This window comes from Orbicella franksi, chromosome 12, assembly GCF_964199315.1.
Source record: "Orbicella franksi chromosome 12, jaOrbFran1.1, whole genome shotgun sequence".
NCBI lineage: Eukaryota > Metazoa > Cnidaria > Anthozoa > Scleractinia > Merulinidae > Orbicella > Orbicella franksi.
This window is the reverse complement of record NC_138156.1, coordinates 18,837,256-18,856,295: the sequence shown is the minus strand read 5'-3', so window position 1 is coordinate 18,856,295 and position 19,040 is coordinate 18,837,256. Positions and strand designations below refer to the sequence as shown.

Genomic DNA, 19,040 nt, shown 5'->3' with positions numbered 1-19,040 from the left:
TACGACACGAGGTCCAATTACCAATTAATCGTATTTATAACAAGCTTCGAGATTAAAAAAGTCTTTTGAGAACTTCATTTGAACGACAAAGTCACTAGTGTTTTCAACAAGTTGTAAAAACTATAGGAAACATTAAGAAGGAAGCCATTGAAGCTACAGTTATCCGATTACAAGAAGGTGTAGTTGGATACCTGTAATTGGACACCCACATGATCGCTCCCCGGTTACATGACAAACAGGCGCGCGGAAAACCAATCACGATCGAGAATTTTGTTATAGATCGTTTTCACGTGACGTCATCACTTTCTAAAATCCAAAACGAAAGAGCCACCAAAGTTTTTGTCCTCATCAGGCACAAGAGGCAGTATATTTATATCTGTTTACAATTTTACAGCTCAATAGCGTGCTTCGTTTGGAATCCAGAGCATTTTGAATTTCAGGGTTATGGAGGTGCGTGACACAAGGCTATGATCGAGTATGTCGAAAAATATATACTTATCCCATGATTTTGAGCCTTTCTAGAAGTTAGAGCATTAGGAAGAGTGCTTATGTAAATGCTTGTTTGATCAGTACTGATAATCAGTCGCCTCGATAGCCAAAGTAAGTTCCAGATGTTTACACTATTTTCCGGCCGCCATATTGGTGTACCACGGAGGTACACCAACATAGCGTTTTCATACTGGGCTCTGTAAATATCGGCGAAACATTACGACGAATATCTGAAGTTTGGGGAAACGCACAGGCCTAAAACTTGGAGAAGTGGCTTATTTAGTTATCTTCTATAACATCATAATTTCATAGCTTTTTCCATTGGGTGGTTTCGATTTATTTTTTTATTGCGTGACAGTGAAAACGATCTATAGATGCGACCATGTGTTGAGTCGTGCAATTCTCAAGTCTTGGATCAACACTTCTTGCCAATATCTACTAATAAATTCTGAATACCGCTGCATAAAGATAGCTGTCAATTTTGTCAGATAATATCAGGGCGCATTTCAGATCGCTTTACTTTTCGCTCTTAATTTTTGAGAACTCGTTTTAATTCCAGCTTGTGAGTAAAAAGTGAAAATAATATTTACTAGTAGTAATCAGAGATTATGAGAGTGCGTTCGACGGCTCTCACTTTAATATATAATTATATATCGTAAATAAATGATTTCACTAGCTGATTTTCAACCTTTGTCTATTGCTAAAATCAACATTTTTCAGCAGCAACCGAGGTTTTACAGTCAGATATGCATAGTGTGCAAGTCCATGCTAGTGAAGAGGTCACGATTTGTTGATACGTTGCGTGACGCTGCCAGTTTCTGTAGTCTCTCAAGTTTCATAGAATATTTAAATTACGTACATTATTCTAAGCTAGTATTTGCAGTCGCGTGCTCGTTTCGCGACTAGTTCGAGTATTTCCCCTGATGAATAAAGCAGTCTTATGGATCTTGCCTTCAGAGTACTTTTCCACCGATTCCAAACAATAAAATTTCGACCGGATAAAGACTGAGCTATCTGTCGCGACTGGAACTAATCAACAAATGCAATCAAAACGTAGCTGTTCCCACGGTTATCATCCCAAAGACAAGTCGTGTTAATAAACAAGGACAATTCCCTCAGATTGCGATAAATGCTGCCGTCGAAGCGTTTAAATTCGCCAAAATCTAACGCTGAGAGCACATAATAGCGAGGCGTACGGCGACTGAATGGAAAGAAGTCAAAAAAAGATCCATCGGAAAGACGAGTTCACATGGCCTGCTCACATACTCACATGTTCGCCACATGTTTTATCACATGTCTTAGCATTAAACGGTACCAGTTTACTGGCCGTGACATGCCCCTGTAAAAATCAAGCGGGGTGGCCATTTTGGTGTCCTTACAGGAATGTGGTTTTTTCAGCCTAGAACCGTGCACAGGGTAACCAACTCTGAAAAGCCACAGGCCAAAATTAGGTTTCCGTTCCACTTCGTCGAACGCAATAAAAAGGTTTCTTTTGGGGGTTCTCTTCACTGATTAGTTGCAAAAACATTTTTCAAAATAGTTTAATTTATTAGTAACGACATAGTAAGCTAAACATGATGGAATCCTCCCAAAGAAATTCTTGTACCTGGCATGCATAATTGCACGGCTTCTATTTTTTTGCAGTTTATGATTCGATGGCAGAAAAGGCGTGCAAGCAAATTTCCACGTTGGATCTTTGCGTGTTTGTCAGCGATTGGTTTGAGTTTTCTAATCCATATTCATAGCAATCATAGAGTTTTGCACATTTGAAACTGTTCGTTGACGAGTGAAGACGTGTCGTCCGGTTGAGTGTCGATTTTTCGCCTGAAGGAAGAAGATGCTTGATGCTGGAAGGACCTAACGGTAGGAAAGAAGTCGTCACTCTATTCCAACCGAAGGTAAGCACTGCTTTTGGAATACTTTCCTTTAATTTTTTTCAGAAAGCCACACGAGTACCGAACTGTTGCCCAAGCGAGTGAACACGTGCACTCGCTGTTCGCTTTAAGCGTCGCTTCATCTTGAAACAGGACAGCAAAGCGGTATCTTGAATTCCGTGTTTCATGAGCCAAATTTTTCAAGTGAGGCTAATTTGAATGATACTCTGGCAAATAATAAGGCCTTGTAATAGTTAACCAAACGGTGCAATGAAGACTCGAGGTTTAGAACTGAATACAACGAATTACTCAGGGGTCTCGGGACAAGAAATCTTTCAGTTCCTTGTACAAAGGCAAAAATGCGTGCTGCAATTTCAACCTGGCCACAAAATTGTCAGCTATTTGGATTTCTAAAGATCTAGTGTTATTTTTTTTAGAGGTAACAGTTGGTAATTGCTTAGCCTTGTTCTACGTACCTTTGTTTAGTTTCCTTGCTTTTTGAATGGTTGTTATCAGTGTACCATAACTGAAATGTCAAATTTGGCTTTGCAAGTGTTTGGTAGCCTCTCCATTTAACAGTGTGTTGAAACTTTTATATATCTCAGCATTTGCTGATCTGGCATTTGTTCAATTCTGTTTCCAGGAACTCAAGAAAACTAACTCTGACATGGAGGAAAGAAGAGCAACCAAGTGGACATACTGGAATCACTGAATAAGGAAAAATTCTTCAGAGATAAGAACTTTGAAATTGTCAGAAAGTTATTTCAAATGGTGGCTGAATTATGTCTAAATTTGCTAGGGAATAATTGGAACGGAAAAAAAAATGATTTTATTGGTCTTTATTAGATGCTGGAAAATGGAAGAAATTATCGTTTAATTTGCAAAGGAACATCACTCTGCTCGAAAAATCGCACACTAATTGTCTGGAACTGAAAAAAAAAACAAACCTTTTCAATTAGAATTTGGGGAATGGGAACAAAGTACTTTAATTTGCAAGGGAACATTAATCGTACACTAAATGTGTCTAGACCGGAGAAAAAAAAAAGACTTTTCAATTAGAATCTGGGAGTTTAATTTCAAACAGTTTAAACATCAGCCACCATTTGCCGATTCTTTTGCAGACATTATTGCGAACTAACTGTTGATAATTTTGATTTTGTCTTGATTCGATTAAATAGTTTTTTGAATCTCAAATATTGATTTTTTTTTTACAACTCATTCGATTATTTAGCTTTTGGAACCACGGGATTTTTTGATTGGTCAACGTTGTTTTTTGAAAATCTTTTCGTCTTGTCTGCAAAATAGTCGGTGCTTTATTCGCTGCTATATTTAACAACTTCAGTTGATGTTGCCTCAACTGTATAACTCTAGGGTGACAAGAGAATATGGGCTTTTTCGATATAATTTTGTTGCCCTATTTTAGTTTTTTTTTTGCCTGTTGGAACCCTGACTGACTAAACACTAACGTACGACACCAAATAATCGATGGTGTCAATAATTACTTCGCTGAACATCGTCTACTGACCAAACTGACTGGTTCTCTGCTCAATGCATTGATCAAAGTACAAATTACTGGTAGCGACTGACTCTGATAGGCTGGTTCACTAACTTGGAACAATCGCCGTCACATTACGAACGAACTGACATCTTTCTAACCTATGTGAACGCCGAGGATTCGCTATACAAATCAAAACTGTCAACCACGAATTAGGTTTTTACTGGTGACAAACTTGAAGCGAGTCTTTATCACCAAACAGCCGACATATACCACGGTGAACCGTACCGAACAGTTACATAAACAACTTTGACTTGACTTGAGAACTATCCAAACCATACAAACTACGCACTTAACTACAGGGTTCACTGAAGCCATTTAAATTTTTTTTGCAACGCAAAAGACATTTTGTTTCCATTTTGGCTTGTTTTCTTTTGTAAACGTCCGGACGGAGATTTATAGATGTCTATATTCTCTTGTCATATATTGGATGCTTGTTATAAAACCCTTGTTGCCTGATTCGGAGATTATTAGTAAGATTAAGAGGTTTAGATAAAGTCAGTATTTCCTGTTTTCGAGGTATACGGACCACAAAATAACACAAAGAACAACAAATTGACCGCATAGTGTTTGTATCGATAACTGTTCCGATTTTCGAAAATAGAAACAACTATAGTTATTAGTCGGTTGTATTATTGTTTGGTTTGATATCCAACCAAAGTCAGGATTTTCAGTTTTCTTATATAGAGGCCAAAAAATTAATAAACAAAACCAGCTGAAGAATAATTTAAAGATAATCAACTTTTCAATTTGTGGAATGTTAAAACTTGCTTTAATTAATTTGCTTCACAATTGTTTTGTTTATCTTCAAAATTTTAAACTGAAATTGCTTTCTTGTGCCAGACATAACCAAAGTAAAGAACTTAAAATTATTTTCCGATCCGATTTCAAACTGAAAGGACTATTTTCATTTCCTTTAAAAATGATCAGTCTCTTGGAATTCTATGATTAACTTGGTTTCACAATTGTCTCGTTTATCTTCATAATTTTAAATTATCATCGCTTTCTTGTGCCATCCATAGCCAAAACTAAGAACTTGAAAATTGTTTTTTGATAAAGAAAAAAATCTATTTTCAGTTAGTTTGCAAATCAGCATTGCTGTGGAAAGCTTTTCAATTAATTTTTCCTTTGCTATTTTACGTCAACAAAACGATAAAATAAAAACTGAAATGATTAACCCGGGTTCATAATTATCTTGTTCAACTTCATAATTCTAAATTATAATGCAATTTGAAAAAGTGTTTTCGGAACAAATAAACAAGATTAAATCGCAAATTTATATCGGTTTCATATCATTTCTGATGCAATTTTTATCGCTTTGTAATGGTTCCAGAATTGTTTTGCCCCCATTTCGTTGTGGTCCGTCTAACCTTTATATATTTCAATCAAATGCTCGAGTTTAAAAAGGGTGGGGTTTAACTTGCAGAGTATGATCGCGTCTCTTTGATCAGGCACTTGGGTTTTATGATAAGTTGGTTGGGTATATTTATTTTCAAACGGTTAAAAACTTCTTACTGCCGGCTCTCGTTGTAACACAGGACATTGCGTTAAAGTGAATTTAAAAAATTATTAAGACACTAATTACGTTGAGCTGATTTCTAAATTGTTGAAGTTATTGTTGAAATTGAAATAACCTGAAATCAGCAAAGAGTAAGATCACAAGCAAATGTTGCGTGGCTAAAACAACAGTTGAAATTGTCCTTATTAATCCAAAACTTAATAAGTGTGGCTACAGATTGTTTAGGACGGGTGAATTAGAAAAACAACAGTTGAAATTGTATATACTGTTCCAAAACTTAACTGTTGTTACAAATTTTTAGGACGAGTAAATTAATCGATAAAACAACAGTTAAAATTGTCTGAATTAATCTAAAACTTCAAAACTTCATAACGGTTGTTCCAGATCGTTTAGGTAGAGTGCAATTTCTTGACGTTTTTGGTTTAATTTGTCCTGTGGTGCAAACGAGAATCGGTTGATAAAGGTTTTTATCCGCAACATCATCTCGTGCAAAAAGGATTTCCAAAAACTAAAATATTTCGGCGAGGGATTTGTTCGGTTTAATTTTTTTTTCGTTTTTTTTTTTAAGGGCAGGAAACAATTGGCGTTTTACTTTCAACTTTTTTGCACGAGGTGATGTTTAACTGATTTTTGGCGGGAAATTATAAGGGAAGCCATTTTGAAATTTTTTGTCCATAAAGTTGTCAGGGGGAACGCTGTGCAAATTTTCTCAAATTTTCCCGCCAAAAGTCTTAGTATATAGAGGGAACATTTTTCCTTGACACCTTTTTAATTGATTAAATCGAATTTCAGTTAATTAATTAAAGGATATTAGAGATGAATAAAGTTAATTAAAAGACAAAAAGCACTTGTATGTTTATTGTTGTTGAAATATACAATATTAAAGATTACTAATAAAGATGACAAAGGAAACTTTATTGGTGGTATTTATTTTGACTTATACTATTTACAAATATAAAAAAATAGAGCAGATGGCAATAAGAGAATTCAACTTTATTAAGGATAGAATTACTACAAAGTGTACAGGACTTCAAATATTAACTTAAATTTTTTAAAAAAAATAAAAATCGGCGCATGCGTATTTTAGGCGCCTGTATTTTTTCTAAGTCTTTTGGCGGAAAATTTAAAAAAAAATGAATGGACCTTACAGCAAGTATAGAGAAAAAATTAAAAAAAAAGAAACGGCGCATGCGTATTTTGAGCGCCCGTATTTTTTCTAAGTTTTTTGGCGGGAAAATAAAAAAATTTTAAACAGATGTTACCAAGGAAAAATTACAGGGACAAAAAAATTGACATTTTATTTCTTATCCTTCAAGCAACAAATTTCAAAGGAAACTTTGTCAACGAATGAAAATTAAGTAAAGAAATTGAAAACATTGCTGGTTGCAGAAAATAATTTGAACTGCGATTTTCCGACAATCTTGAAGGGAAATTAAGCGAGCTCTGTACTCTACCTCTTAAGTCTTCCTAAACTTTTCTGTTATTATCTTCCTTGGTTGCGAATCCTGACTTGAAGCATCAAGGCATCTAACAACCTGGAAAGAAATGAAACAAAAAGTCATTAAATACAACTATACTGAAATTAAAATGTCAACCACATGATCTAATAGATCAAAACGAACGTGGTAAACAAGTTAAGCGATCGATTTACTCGAAATAAGCGACGTGATAATTTCAGAATTGGACCGTCGTATGAAAACGATGTCGGATTTTGAATTCGTGTTTTAGTGTTAAATAGAAAATTTACCCAATAAGCGTAAGCAAGATTGTAGAAATGAACGTGAGGTAAATAAGAGTTTTCAGTTATTCGACGGTTTTACCCTGAAACGATTACGTCGCTCACTTCAAGTAAATTCATCACAGTTTCAGCCTGAAAATTCTTCTAAAATAGAATAATTTTTCAGAACCCGTGAAATAAATGTGTAAACAATACAATTCAATTCGACTGTGTCTGTCATTAATTCTGTCATCGTGTTTTCCTTGCTTTTGGCTATGAAATAAGTGCTTTAAATTAAAATATTGTCTCATAGGCTTGTGAAATCTCTCGATAAAAGTTCTGAAGTTCTGCGTTAGGCTAGAACTGACACGACGGTGCGATGTGAAATGACTAAAATGCAGGAGCTTCCCAGGCAAGACCAAGGTTCAAATTTCCCTTTTCAAATACTAATGAAAACAATCATCATTTATCGGTCAGGAACTGTCTTCAATGCCATTTCCAGTAACTTAAACAGGTAAGTGTACGCGAACGGAGCTCTTTTCATTTTCGGCACCAATCGATTTGCATTTTTGTTTTGCAAGTTGATTAATTTAAATGTAAAGCTTTGTAATCCCTCAAGATTTGTTCTTATTAGAAACCAAAGCGTTTACCATTTCCAATAAAATGTTGAAATTAAAGTTACCGTATACCTATATACGAACTAAACGTCAGGAGAATAAGTTTGAATTTCGCGGGTTTGCAGGCATTATTGGAAACAAATCTTCATTGAGCATGTTGTGATAATTTCTCCTGTTTTTTTGACACCATTTTCTTTCAAATTGTATTTTGATTTGAGCAACGCTGAAAACTTGAATTAGAAAGTGTATTCAAGGAAAATTTCGAGCTAGTGAAGAACACTGTTGACTGAGAAGTGAAACCTTGGTCTTTTCTGGAGAGCCCCTCAATCTCAAATTATGAATGCTCCTTATTCATTGCTGTCTTTCTTTCGATTTAAGTGCTGAGAATTTATTAGTCAGTCAAGACAATGCCAACTTTTCCAAAGATGGAAAGTAAACCAATTCTTCGTTGTCTTGTTAATAACCATACCATTCCCAGAAACAGTAGCTAATAGTATGAAGTACAATGAACTCACCTCTGTCCCGGCTCGTTTCAGTGTTTCCCGCTTTTCCAAATCTTCTTTAATTTCACACAGCTGCTTGGAATGTTCCTGGAAAGAGAAAATTACTGTGTAAATGCAAGCTGGAAGGAGTAGAAAATACCTAAAGCTCCCTTCTCCCACAATAACCAGACCTCCAAAACGATGAGGCCACCCTCTTAAAGAGTATGTTCTAATTTATAGCACTTATGTTACAGACGTTTAAAGACTTTTGATGCCAATTTAATGAATGGAGAGATTGTTGTATTGTTCGTACTGTTTGGTTCAGAGACTTATATCATTTGACCATTAACCAGCAATTCTAGTTGAATTACCCCTGTATATTAGCTAGCTAAATACTTCTCAAGACAATAAAAGAATTTTCCTTGGTTAGTGTGTACTCCATATCAAGAAGTTGCATATTATTTTCAATTTATGAATAGTCGTTTGTACATGTTTATAAAAGCTTTTTTTTTTTGTTTGATGTACAAACTTATCTTCAAATGAAATCAAAACATCAAGCCCACAGTTTACCAAGGTAAAAAAACACCAAGAAAAATAACAAATCAAAATAGGGCAAGGGTTTTGAAAGGATAATATTGGGATGGACTGGGAACCACCCTACCGACGAAATTGAAACCACAATTATGGGTACAGTTTCACTGCACTTATAGGCCGGGAAGATGTTTTCTGTGGATCTGCATTGATCGATAAAAGGGAGTTATACACTTACAGCTTCTGTATTTCTACGTTTTTGACAGAAAATCCGACTAAGTGCGACATAAAATGTTCAGCCTGATGTTGAACTGTATAATTGCTCGGTACCAGCTTTCTTAAATGGTCTCAAGAGCAACAAAATAAGTTCTTGCTTTGTTGACATTGAATAACGTATCTTCAATGACCAGGATGCTACCATCAAGTCCACAATATTAAGAAGGAATCCACCACAATTTTGAGTAACAAGCAGACAAAAACTTTGTACCGAGGGTATTTACATTGTATTGCAAACTTCTGTCGACTGTTTTAAATATCCTCTTAAAAGATTTCATTTCTAACAACAAATATCGAAAACAAATTTTTAATTTTACATGAAACACTTGAAAGTACTGGTGAAATGAAACTGATGATGAAATTTTACCTGTGTTTGCACAATTTCTCTGAACTTTGAAAATCATTTTCTCGATTTCACATGGGAAATTGTTTTTGGTGTTATCTCATGCAACTGTTTATATCTTTAGCGTTAGAAAATGCAAAGAGGACTGTGATAAACTTAAAGTTATTCTGGTACAGGTTTTTTTCCATTTAAAACTGAAATTGCTCGATCTCCTATCGGATTTCAGCTCAGTTCTATTTGCTGTTGTTATACATTTGCTTAAATGTTAGCTCTTAGAATTATATTTTGATGGCATCAAATCAATCTCCCCTTATTTCTAAAGCACGATCAGTGTCTTCTCATGAAACATTTTTCATTTGAATTTGCCTGAACCAATGGGCAAGATCTGATAAAACCTTCTGATGTATCGGTTTTTCGTGTTTCTATTTTCCCTTTATGGCCCTGTTTATTTTAAAATTATCTTCACTTTGTTTGGCACATTAGTACGAATAACGCTGCTGAATTTATTTTGTGATTGTTCACAACACTACCAATCTTTCCTTGGAGCCCATAATCAAAAGAGGCCTTGATCTAGCATAATATCTATGAGAAAAACTTAGAGATAGAGCGAAGTTCTATTTACATCAGATCTGACAAAAGTTATTCGCATACAATCATGAATACTCAGTTAAAGTAGTTTCTGCGTTGGCTCGGTATCAAAGTGGGGCTATCAAATGGTGTTCATTACGTTCAATGATCATGGTTATTGTATGTCAAGTCATGGAGAAGTGTAGCATATTTTGATTCACCCAAGTGAGGATATGATTTATACCGGTCTCTTACTATAAATTTTGAGAACGTGGTTCCAAATAAAGACAGTATGACCCGTTTTACGGAACTGGGAAAATATAACAAAAGGGATCGAGTAACCCTCACAAATATTGGTAACAAGGGTTGGAAAAAATCATTCTATACACAGTTTGCCACTCCCCACCCCTGTGCAATGTTGACAAAATACTTTCATTTGACACATGTTTGCATTTTATCATTTTCCAACATTGAAAGGGGGATTGTGAGTGCTGACACTTATTCTGTAGGTATTACGGTTATGATTTCATGTTTTTGGCATTTTCCAACACAATTTGTCCCTGACTGTAAATTCCTAGACACCATAATCTTTCACCCGTGAAACAAAAAATGTCAACTGACCTGCTTGAAGATGTAACCGTGAAATCTCCTGTCTGTGCTTGTACATTTCCTGCTTTAACCATAACCTTCTCCACCTGACATTATACTGAGAAGAGATATGTATAAATCAATACATGTTCTACTATGACTATATACATATGTAAGCGAAGGGACAACAAGAGCCCAGAAAAACTAGAGCTCTTTCCCTGCAATCAATTCATGAAACGTAAGTTCCTAGTTTTATTTTGAGAAACACACTTTACTCTCATAGCATATCTCTCCAGCTAACAGTATAATTGGTACTACGAAACGTCAGGGCGATCTCAGAAGAAAGCAGATCGTGGACTTCCAAAGCTCTCAGGAGGCTACTTTAACTCTTAACAGAAACCGGAAACATCGCCAGTGATGGCTACTTGGCTTGGGGCATTCACAGATCACCCCCTTCAGCTCAAAAAATAATATAGTATTAATGTAACTACTTTGTATAGGACCTGTTCATTTCAAACGCACAATTTTTCCAAATAGAATTAAGTCACAAGCGTTCACTGAATGTGCTAACATGTAAACAGCAACGTCGCACTAACATCTCATATGTGAATTACCTATTAAATTTGAGCAGAAAGAATCGAAGTGTAAACAGTGGAAGGACATTGAATCTTGGTCGATACTCGCACAGTACATGAGAGATTCCTAGAAAAAATACAAACATTTAATTAACTCAAAGCTTTCAACGCCGATTTGAACCATAACAAATCATTAAGCGACAAGTTTTGTCGCTTCCCGTGAGTTTAATTTGTGCCCCGAAGGACACACATTTAAACAGTTCACAGCTATCTTGTTTATGCTGCAAAACTCGAAGCGTACGCAACTATGCACGACGGTGGAAATTTGAAATACCGTATTGACAATATAATAATATTTAGACCCGTTACCTGTGGTGAGGCGTGTAACAGTGTGCTCTGGTCCCACTGACAAAGTTTTGACATGAAGGTCGTCTACTGCTCCAAACAACGTTACCTACGGTAAGAACTGTTATTTAACGTTTCACCTTCCTCGTGTAAACCTCCGAGAAAAATTGCATAATGAGATAAAGTTATTTGCAATTCAAAACAAGAAGCATCAACGCACGCTTTTGCATTCCAAATTGAGTGCTGTATTCCTTTTATTCAAATCTACAATTTCGATCAAACTGAAAGCTGCTTAGGAAAATTACGTTTCCGTACCATATATTCTAAAGCTGCAACAAAGTAACCATGAAAAAATTAAATTGAATTTAAAAATTAAAGCGAAAACGAAAATGGGCGCACGCGCTTGTCCACTGGGATAAGGAAGAGGGAACTTGGAATTGCGAGGAGTTTTCTCTTAAATTTTCGAACATTTAAGGTGGCAATGAGCGCTCCGGAATATTTTTCTCACTTAACCAGTTTACTACTGACTACTGTACACAGATAGATCATGTTTACACCAAGGTACCACAATGAGTACAATCAGCAGGTACCCTGGAGTCTTACTACAGTGATCATACTTGCCTATTTATATTTCCTTGAAAGCTGTTTGAATATTTCCCTGTATGTATCATATCAGATCATTATTAATATACAATAGTTTAGCTGAATATGGAAACTTTACATACCAAATAAATACATATAACTAAATGTATCAAGCAACTGTTTAAATCACACAGCAAAACAGTCAGAAAATTTATTGGCAGAAACAAAGAATGGTTTGAATTTACTGTGCTATTCATGTCCCTAAATTCCTAGTCTTCAAAGAGATTTAAGATTATATGTAACTCTACCAAAATTTGCAGATGCTGTACATAACAATACTTTTTCAGGTTAAAAGAATTATTTTGGAACACTTAATTAAAACTAAACATAAGGGTGTTTTTACAGGTTGTGCTGTTGCTATGGTAACCTGATACCATAATTGTAGAATCAAGGGAACAGTGCTAGTATTGATTTATCAAAGTGTAAGAAACAGAAACTGTTCATTCAAAATTGTTTAGACGAAGAGTGAGTGATTGACAAGATGTGAGCATCTCAGTTTTTGCAGTGACAAAGAATCTAGTGCCTCTCCCCGCCCAGAGGTATAGCTGGGTACCAGTAGACTTTCTCAAAGCCCGTTTCCGATAGATTAGATAATTAGGTGGTTCGGCGGGAAACGGTGGACTCGCGACTTCGTCGCCCGTCTCGGGACTTCGTCCTTCGCTTTCGTCGTCTTGAGACTCGCTCGCTTTCGCATTTTCGCAGTCGACTTGTGGCGAGTCTAGGGTACCGGAGATTCTCTAATTCCGGGGGGTTAGCACTTCAATGGAATAGCATCCCATCCAGGGGAAAGTCGAAATGCTTCTACTCACCTAATGACACAGAAATCGGAATAAGCTAAGGTGCTTTTAGGAGATGAAGCCTTTGTTTCAGCTGCCAAATGTACTTATTACGCAACTAGTACCAGAGGATTTGCTCGCTGTACGCCGCAATTTGTTATGTTATCGTTCTTTGCACAGAGTCTGCGGTCTTTGGTTTCAAAGACCGCAGAAGTAATGTAAATTATGTACTCGAAAAACAAAACCACTTCACTGCAGTGAAAACAAGACAACACACTTGTTTATACCTTTTTAAAAGGCTGAATGACGGTACTTTATTACGCAAAACGTGTTTAATACATTTCTAAACATTAATAAATTACTACGACGTTGCATTTCCATGCATTTCACGCAAGAAAAAACGATTCTTGTTTTTTTTCCTTCAAGTCTGAGTAAATAAAACGAATGGTAAGTGTTCTCATTATTTACAAAAATACAGGCTTATGTTTACGCTTTTCAAAAAGACGTGTTTAAAAGGAATCATTATTTACAATGGTCAATCACTGATGGAAACGGACGCTCTTCGTTATGCCCACTAAATAAACCTTTGTCACGGTGAATTTGTACTCTAAGTTTGGGACCAAACTCTTTAAACAGGAAAACGACTGACTAAAGTTATACTGATGGCATAAAAACAAAAGGTATACAGCTAGAAAGAAAAATTTCTCAATTCCTATGACGGAAAACCACACGAGAACGACATAAAAAAATAAAATAAATAAACGCAGTACTACAACAACTACAGGAACAGCATTCTAGTCAGAGTTGAGTGTCAGACATACGCCTTGTAACACCCAGTGAGATATATGTTCATTGGTGGCTAAATCCGCTTCAAACACCAGTCCTACACCCATGGCGTTACGGCGTTGCGAGGTCGTGTAGACTGGCGAACGGTAGGTGTTCTACAAAGAAAAAATACATTAAACAGAAGAACACTACATTTTAAATGTATAAGGGAGGCACTGGCGCGTGTATTTTAAATCGACTTACAGTAAGGGAGAAAAGTACTTGAAACAAACGATGAAAGACTCAATAGTCAAGGAAATGGGGTTTTGATAAGTGAACCTGACGAAGGTTGAACAACTCAACAGTTTTTAGCATAAAACTTCTCAAAATCACTTAAAAGCTGTTGCAACACTACATAACACGAAAAACAGCAATGATGACGAAAACAACCACTTATCACGTTACCTGTAATTTGAGCCTGTGTGCTTCAATGGGGATCACTTTCAAGATGGGCAGCTCTTCAACAAGCACCTTTGGCTTGGGTCTCCTTAAGCACCCTGCCTCTAGGTCCCAGGAGGCCCCTTCCAAGTACAGCCCACTCACAAAACAGCCGGAATGTGCCCTCTCGGTCACCTCCTCTGCGGTCCTGTATTTGGTGACTGTGGTGTAGAGAGTGGAGCGATCCAGTGGCCAGCCGTTCTTACGACACGTGGCTTGCACGAGGGCTGTCAAGTAAGACTCCGGAATGTGTAACCCGGATAACCAGATCACTGCGGGCTCACCTTCATTGACCTAAACGTAAAGCAAAGGAGAACATGCTAGGTTTCGTTGCAAAAAAATAAAAAAATCCCTCCTTTTGCGCCACCATTAAAAAGCCCAAGACGACAACATAACAAGTTTATATTTCAAGGCTGGCTTCCCAACAATGTGGCCCGGCTTCGATTCCGGTCAGGTGCCATATGTGAGTTGAGTTTGTTGTTGCTTCTCGCCTTGCTCCGAGGGTTTGTTCCCGGGTGCTCCGGTTTTCCTTCCTTCACAAAAACCAGCATCTCCAAATTCCAATTCAACCAGGACCCCAATGAAAACCAGCTAAAGCTTATAAGGCTTCCTCTCCAAATATTGTAATTTATTTATTTAAGACGCAAAGTGCCAACTTACCCATTTGTTGTATTGACTCAATCGTTTAAGGAAATGTTCCATCCAGTTGCCAAGCGACTTGAGTGTAGCAGGAGCCAGCTTGCGCCAAATGTTAGGAATCTGACCATTGAACAGCGCACGCGCAACCTCGTCCAGTTCGCTACTCATTCCTACTTCACCGGCGAGAGCCTGAGGAGGAATGTTATCCAAATAAGGTTATTATATACTTGTCAGTGTGCTCAAAAATAAGTCGCCAAATGATTATTTTGAATAGACATGGTCACCAATAAATAACTACCGGAATGGAGGATTTACAATTAATGGTTGCCACAGACATCACTTTTCAAAATTACTTGACTTTTTCCTGACAAAAATAAAATTTCCCTGACCAAATAAATACAAAATGTGTAGATATAGTAGCGGCTTCTAGCCTCAACTCTCGGCCGACCTTTCCACTCGTTCATTAAGACTGGTAAGGTTTCAACAAATTTTCCTTCCTCATTAAGTTAAAAATATCATTGTGATCACGTGACCCCAAATGTTTCTTCCAGCCTTCAATGGTGCTGAATTATTTCAATTTTCCCTGACTTTTCTTCAAAATGTCAATTTTCCCTGACTTTTTGACCCTGAAGAATCGTGAGATGCAAATGGAATGTACGACTTGTTTCACATCAAGCTTTGCACTAGACCTGTTAAATAAGCTATTAGTTTAGGGATAAACCTATATTTGAGTCTCACATTTTAAAGCAATTTCTCTCAAAATGACAACCTCCTTCATAGCTGCTGATGTCAGTTCTTAAATAAACTGATCACTGGCTTTCCAATGGTATATTGTACACAGGCAGAGAGTCTTTATTTGGTGACTTGGGAAAAAGTGCCGTTTGCTTTAGGGGGGAAAGAGCTTAAAAGGGAAAAAACAGTGGAGTTAGATAACCTACCCTTTGAAGGTTGATTAGCGAAGTGGACATCTTCCTGATGAGAACATTAAACCGATCCAGCTCTTGCAGCAGCACCACGTAGGTAGGCGTGATCTCACTGATGCTCTTCCTGACTCTGTCTACATCAAACAGAGGAGGCAGCTTGCCTTGAATGTCGGTTGCTATCTTCCCGATGAACTCCTCGCGGCTGACACCTCCCGCTTCCCCACCTGTCTGTGGCTGGAGCTCCACAAGATGGTTCCACATGTCCTTGGCTGAGTGAGTGTAGTAGCCGATCTCGGCATTGGGGTGAAGACCGAACACGTCAGGGGTGTTGGAGAGGGTCAGTGCCTCGATGGCATCCACGTACAAGTCTCGGCTGGCCTCTGAAGCATCTGAAATGAAAATAATTTTTCTTCGTAAATCCTGTTTTGAGATTCCCAGACCACATTGTGATATAAGCCCCCGACTACTTTTTAAAACCAGGTGTACGTGTTTTCGATATTCTACAAAATCGCGCCCTTTGAATCGTACTCCCTTGTCCAAAAGGCCAATACATACCGTACTGGCCTCACTTTTAACTATTTTGCTAGCAAACTCACACGGCAAAAAAAAGTTTCTAAATGGTCAGACGGCTTACTCGGTCATGCAGGCTTTTTGACGTAGCCTGAAAAGTTAAGACCGTCATGAATACACACCTTTCTCAGGTTTAGGAATGAAGTAGTCAACTTCTTCGTTCTTATAGAAATGGAATGGCTGAAAAGTGTCGAATATGAAGTCGCCCATGTATTCGTCCATGTAGGTCTTCACCACCCGGCGATCAAAGTCATCGATCACACGACCACCGTACATCACCTGTGGAACAAACGGGGCAGTGACAGGGAATTAAAACAACCAAGAGAACGTATCTCGTCCCCACGGGGGGAGACTCCCATACAAAAAAGGACGGGGGTGCTCGTCCTACCTTTAAAAAAAGCTGTTTTAGTACCTCTTAGGGTATTTAGCCTCAAAAGTTCCACAGCAGGAGCTTTTCAGGTACGTTTTAAGATATTGAGCCGAAAAAAAACATGACAGGAGAAAATGTCGACTACACGATAGAAAAACTGAACATTTTAAGGCCCTTGCTAAAAGCGGTCACACCTCAGCCATTGCGGATCACGTTACTTCCACGGGTCATAATATTAAATGGGACAATTTTGATATCTTAGCAACTGGTAGGTCAGATATACATTGTAAAATTAAGGAAACATTGTTAATTCGTGATTTAATGCCAGCCTTGAATGAAAACGTTGGCAGTGAAAAACTTTTTCTTTACTAGCATTTTGTATTGTTATTATTATTATTATGGTAATTTTTTTTTTCTCTCCCGCAGACTCATCTGTTTGTTATTAACTATTAGTCTTGTTACATATTATTAGATACCAGTCTTTTTCTTTTTCTTCGCGTTTAAATTTCGATTGTAATCTAGTTAACGGTCACTTCTGAAGATGTATGTTGTACATACGAAACGTCAAGGAAATTAACTTTGTTTAACATGCGTTTTGGTTCCATGTTTATCACCGCGGTTTGTGTTTTGTTTCTTCTAAAGCTACGATGGCCAAGGAAAAAGAGTTTTTAGGAGAAAATGTGTTGTTTTAGAATTGGCACCTCTTGTGTGAAATTTCAAGCCACGCCCACAAAACAGGATCTTGGTACCTCTCTTTGGGGTTCTTTTCAAAATTTCCGACGAGCACCCCCGTCCTTTATATATAGGAGTACCCCCCCCCGGATTTCGTCAGTTGAGCAACGTTAGGTATTATTGCTACTCCTTCTCTGCATGGTATGCTGGTCTATCACAGATTCACCCTCTACTCCAGTGCTTTGTCAGGCTGCCCTAACAGTCAGTCGGTGCCTATTTATACACCTGGGTGGAGGAAGGCATTGCAAAAGTAAAGTGGCTTTCCCAAGACCGCAGGGAATCGAGCACGGTCTCGGATCCAACGCACAGTCTCTTCAGTCAGTTGACAAAAATTAGCACTTCCAGCTTCTTCAAAGCTCAGTGGCAAAGCCCATGTTTGCACTGGCATCGAAAAGGTCATCGCTTCGACCTTCGATGAATATTGTTTTTTTTAAATTTTTTTTTCCAGGCTTCCCATGCACCAAGAACAATCGCTCAAGTTACTGCTTACTCTCGGAATTTCGACGACATGGTTATTCTAAAATTCTCTCTCTCGCAGTTCAAGTATGATTATCTTCATTTATTATGTGGCCTGTGTTTCTAGCCGATATAACGCGCGCTCTGATTGGCTAATTCTAGGGCATTATTCTCCCGTAATACGCACAGGCCGATTGCGGGCCTGCAAAACCAAAGCAAAAAGTCAAATAATAAACAACTTATTAACCTCGAACGTTCAGTCTTTACGGGAAAATCTCAAACTTCGGCCTTGTGGTATAGACCTCGCTATCGCTCAGTTAAAACGGCAAGGTCTCGGTCAAAGATTTTCCCATAAAGACCTCACTCTCGGTTAATAAGTAGTTGACATGCATTACGAATGATGATTCCCTTCAAATAGAATACTCACCTCGCCGATAAGATACTTCAAGCTGGCCCAAGGGATCTTCTTATCAGGACTCTCCAGTGATTTGGTCAGGTAAGTATTGAGTAGAGTCATACACACTCTGAAGTCGGACTCGTTGAAGTCATAAGCGATATTCCAGCCAATCTTACCATACTTTCTTCTTTCTTGGACTACAGCGTGGAAGAAACCCAGCACAAACCTGTTTGAAAAACAAGTGCATATTCAGAGATGGTTTGGTTCAGATGTTATTATGGTATATAGATTGACCAATCAATGCATGGAACAATACATCCTGATTTACGCCAGCAGTTTTGCTGCGATTGTTTGCTATCGCTCTCTTCACGGAAATTAAGTCTCCAGTGCATAAATCAGCTCAGATTACCTGTACCATTATTTAAGAAATAGAAAACGCGTAGCGTGATTCTATCGAGTTACAGAAACACGAGTGGAAGTTTGAGAGAACGAGAAATGCTGTTGTCGGCTCGTGTTTCCACAGCTTTCTCGAGTTCTCCCAAACTTTCACCAGTGTTTCTATTAAACAACTTAGATTATGAGCTCGAGATTTCTTTGGGGCGACAGTTGACGAGGGCGCAGCCCGAGTCAACTATCACTTATAGAAATCGACAGCGAATAATCTAATTGTTCTAGTATAAATCTACTAGTCGTTCAATTTTTTTTTCTAAATCCTCTTCACAGACACTTCGAAAACGCAAGAAAGCGGCCGCGAGTTTGTTAATGAGCGCACACTGCTACGCTACCTACTATCC

At 37.7% G+C, this 19,040-nt stretch overlaps 1 protein-coding gene across 1 annotated transcript in view; it reads right to left on the bottom strand.

Moving 5' to 3' along the window:
• Positions 1-12,497: 12,497 nt before the first annotated feature.
• LOC145463938 (dynein axonemal heavy chain 10-like) overlaps positions 12,498-19,040 on the bottom strand; it is a 57,134-nt gene continuing 50,591 nt past the window's right edge. Inside the window, exons 59-64 of the mRNA XM_081447732.1 lie at positions 18,277-18,472; positions 16,414-16,570; positions 15,737-16,110; positions 14,820-14,987; positions 14,127-14,453; positions 12,498-13,837 (exon numbers count right to left, since the gene is read on the bottom strand). Coding sequence (XP_081303858.1) covers positions 13,691-13,837; positions 14,127-14,453; positions 14,820-14,987; positions 15,737-16,110; positions 16,414-16,570; positions 18,277-18,472 — 1,369 coding nt within the window. The 3' untranslated portion in view covers positions 12,498-13,690. The remainder of the gene's footprint in view (positions 13,838-14,126; positions 14,454-14,819; positions 14,988-15,736; positions 16,111-16,413; positions 16,571-18,276; positions 18,473-19,040) is intronic.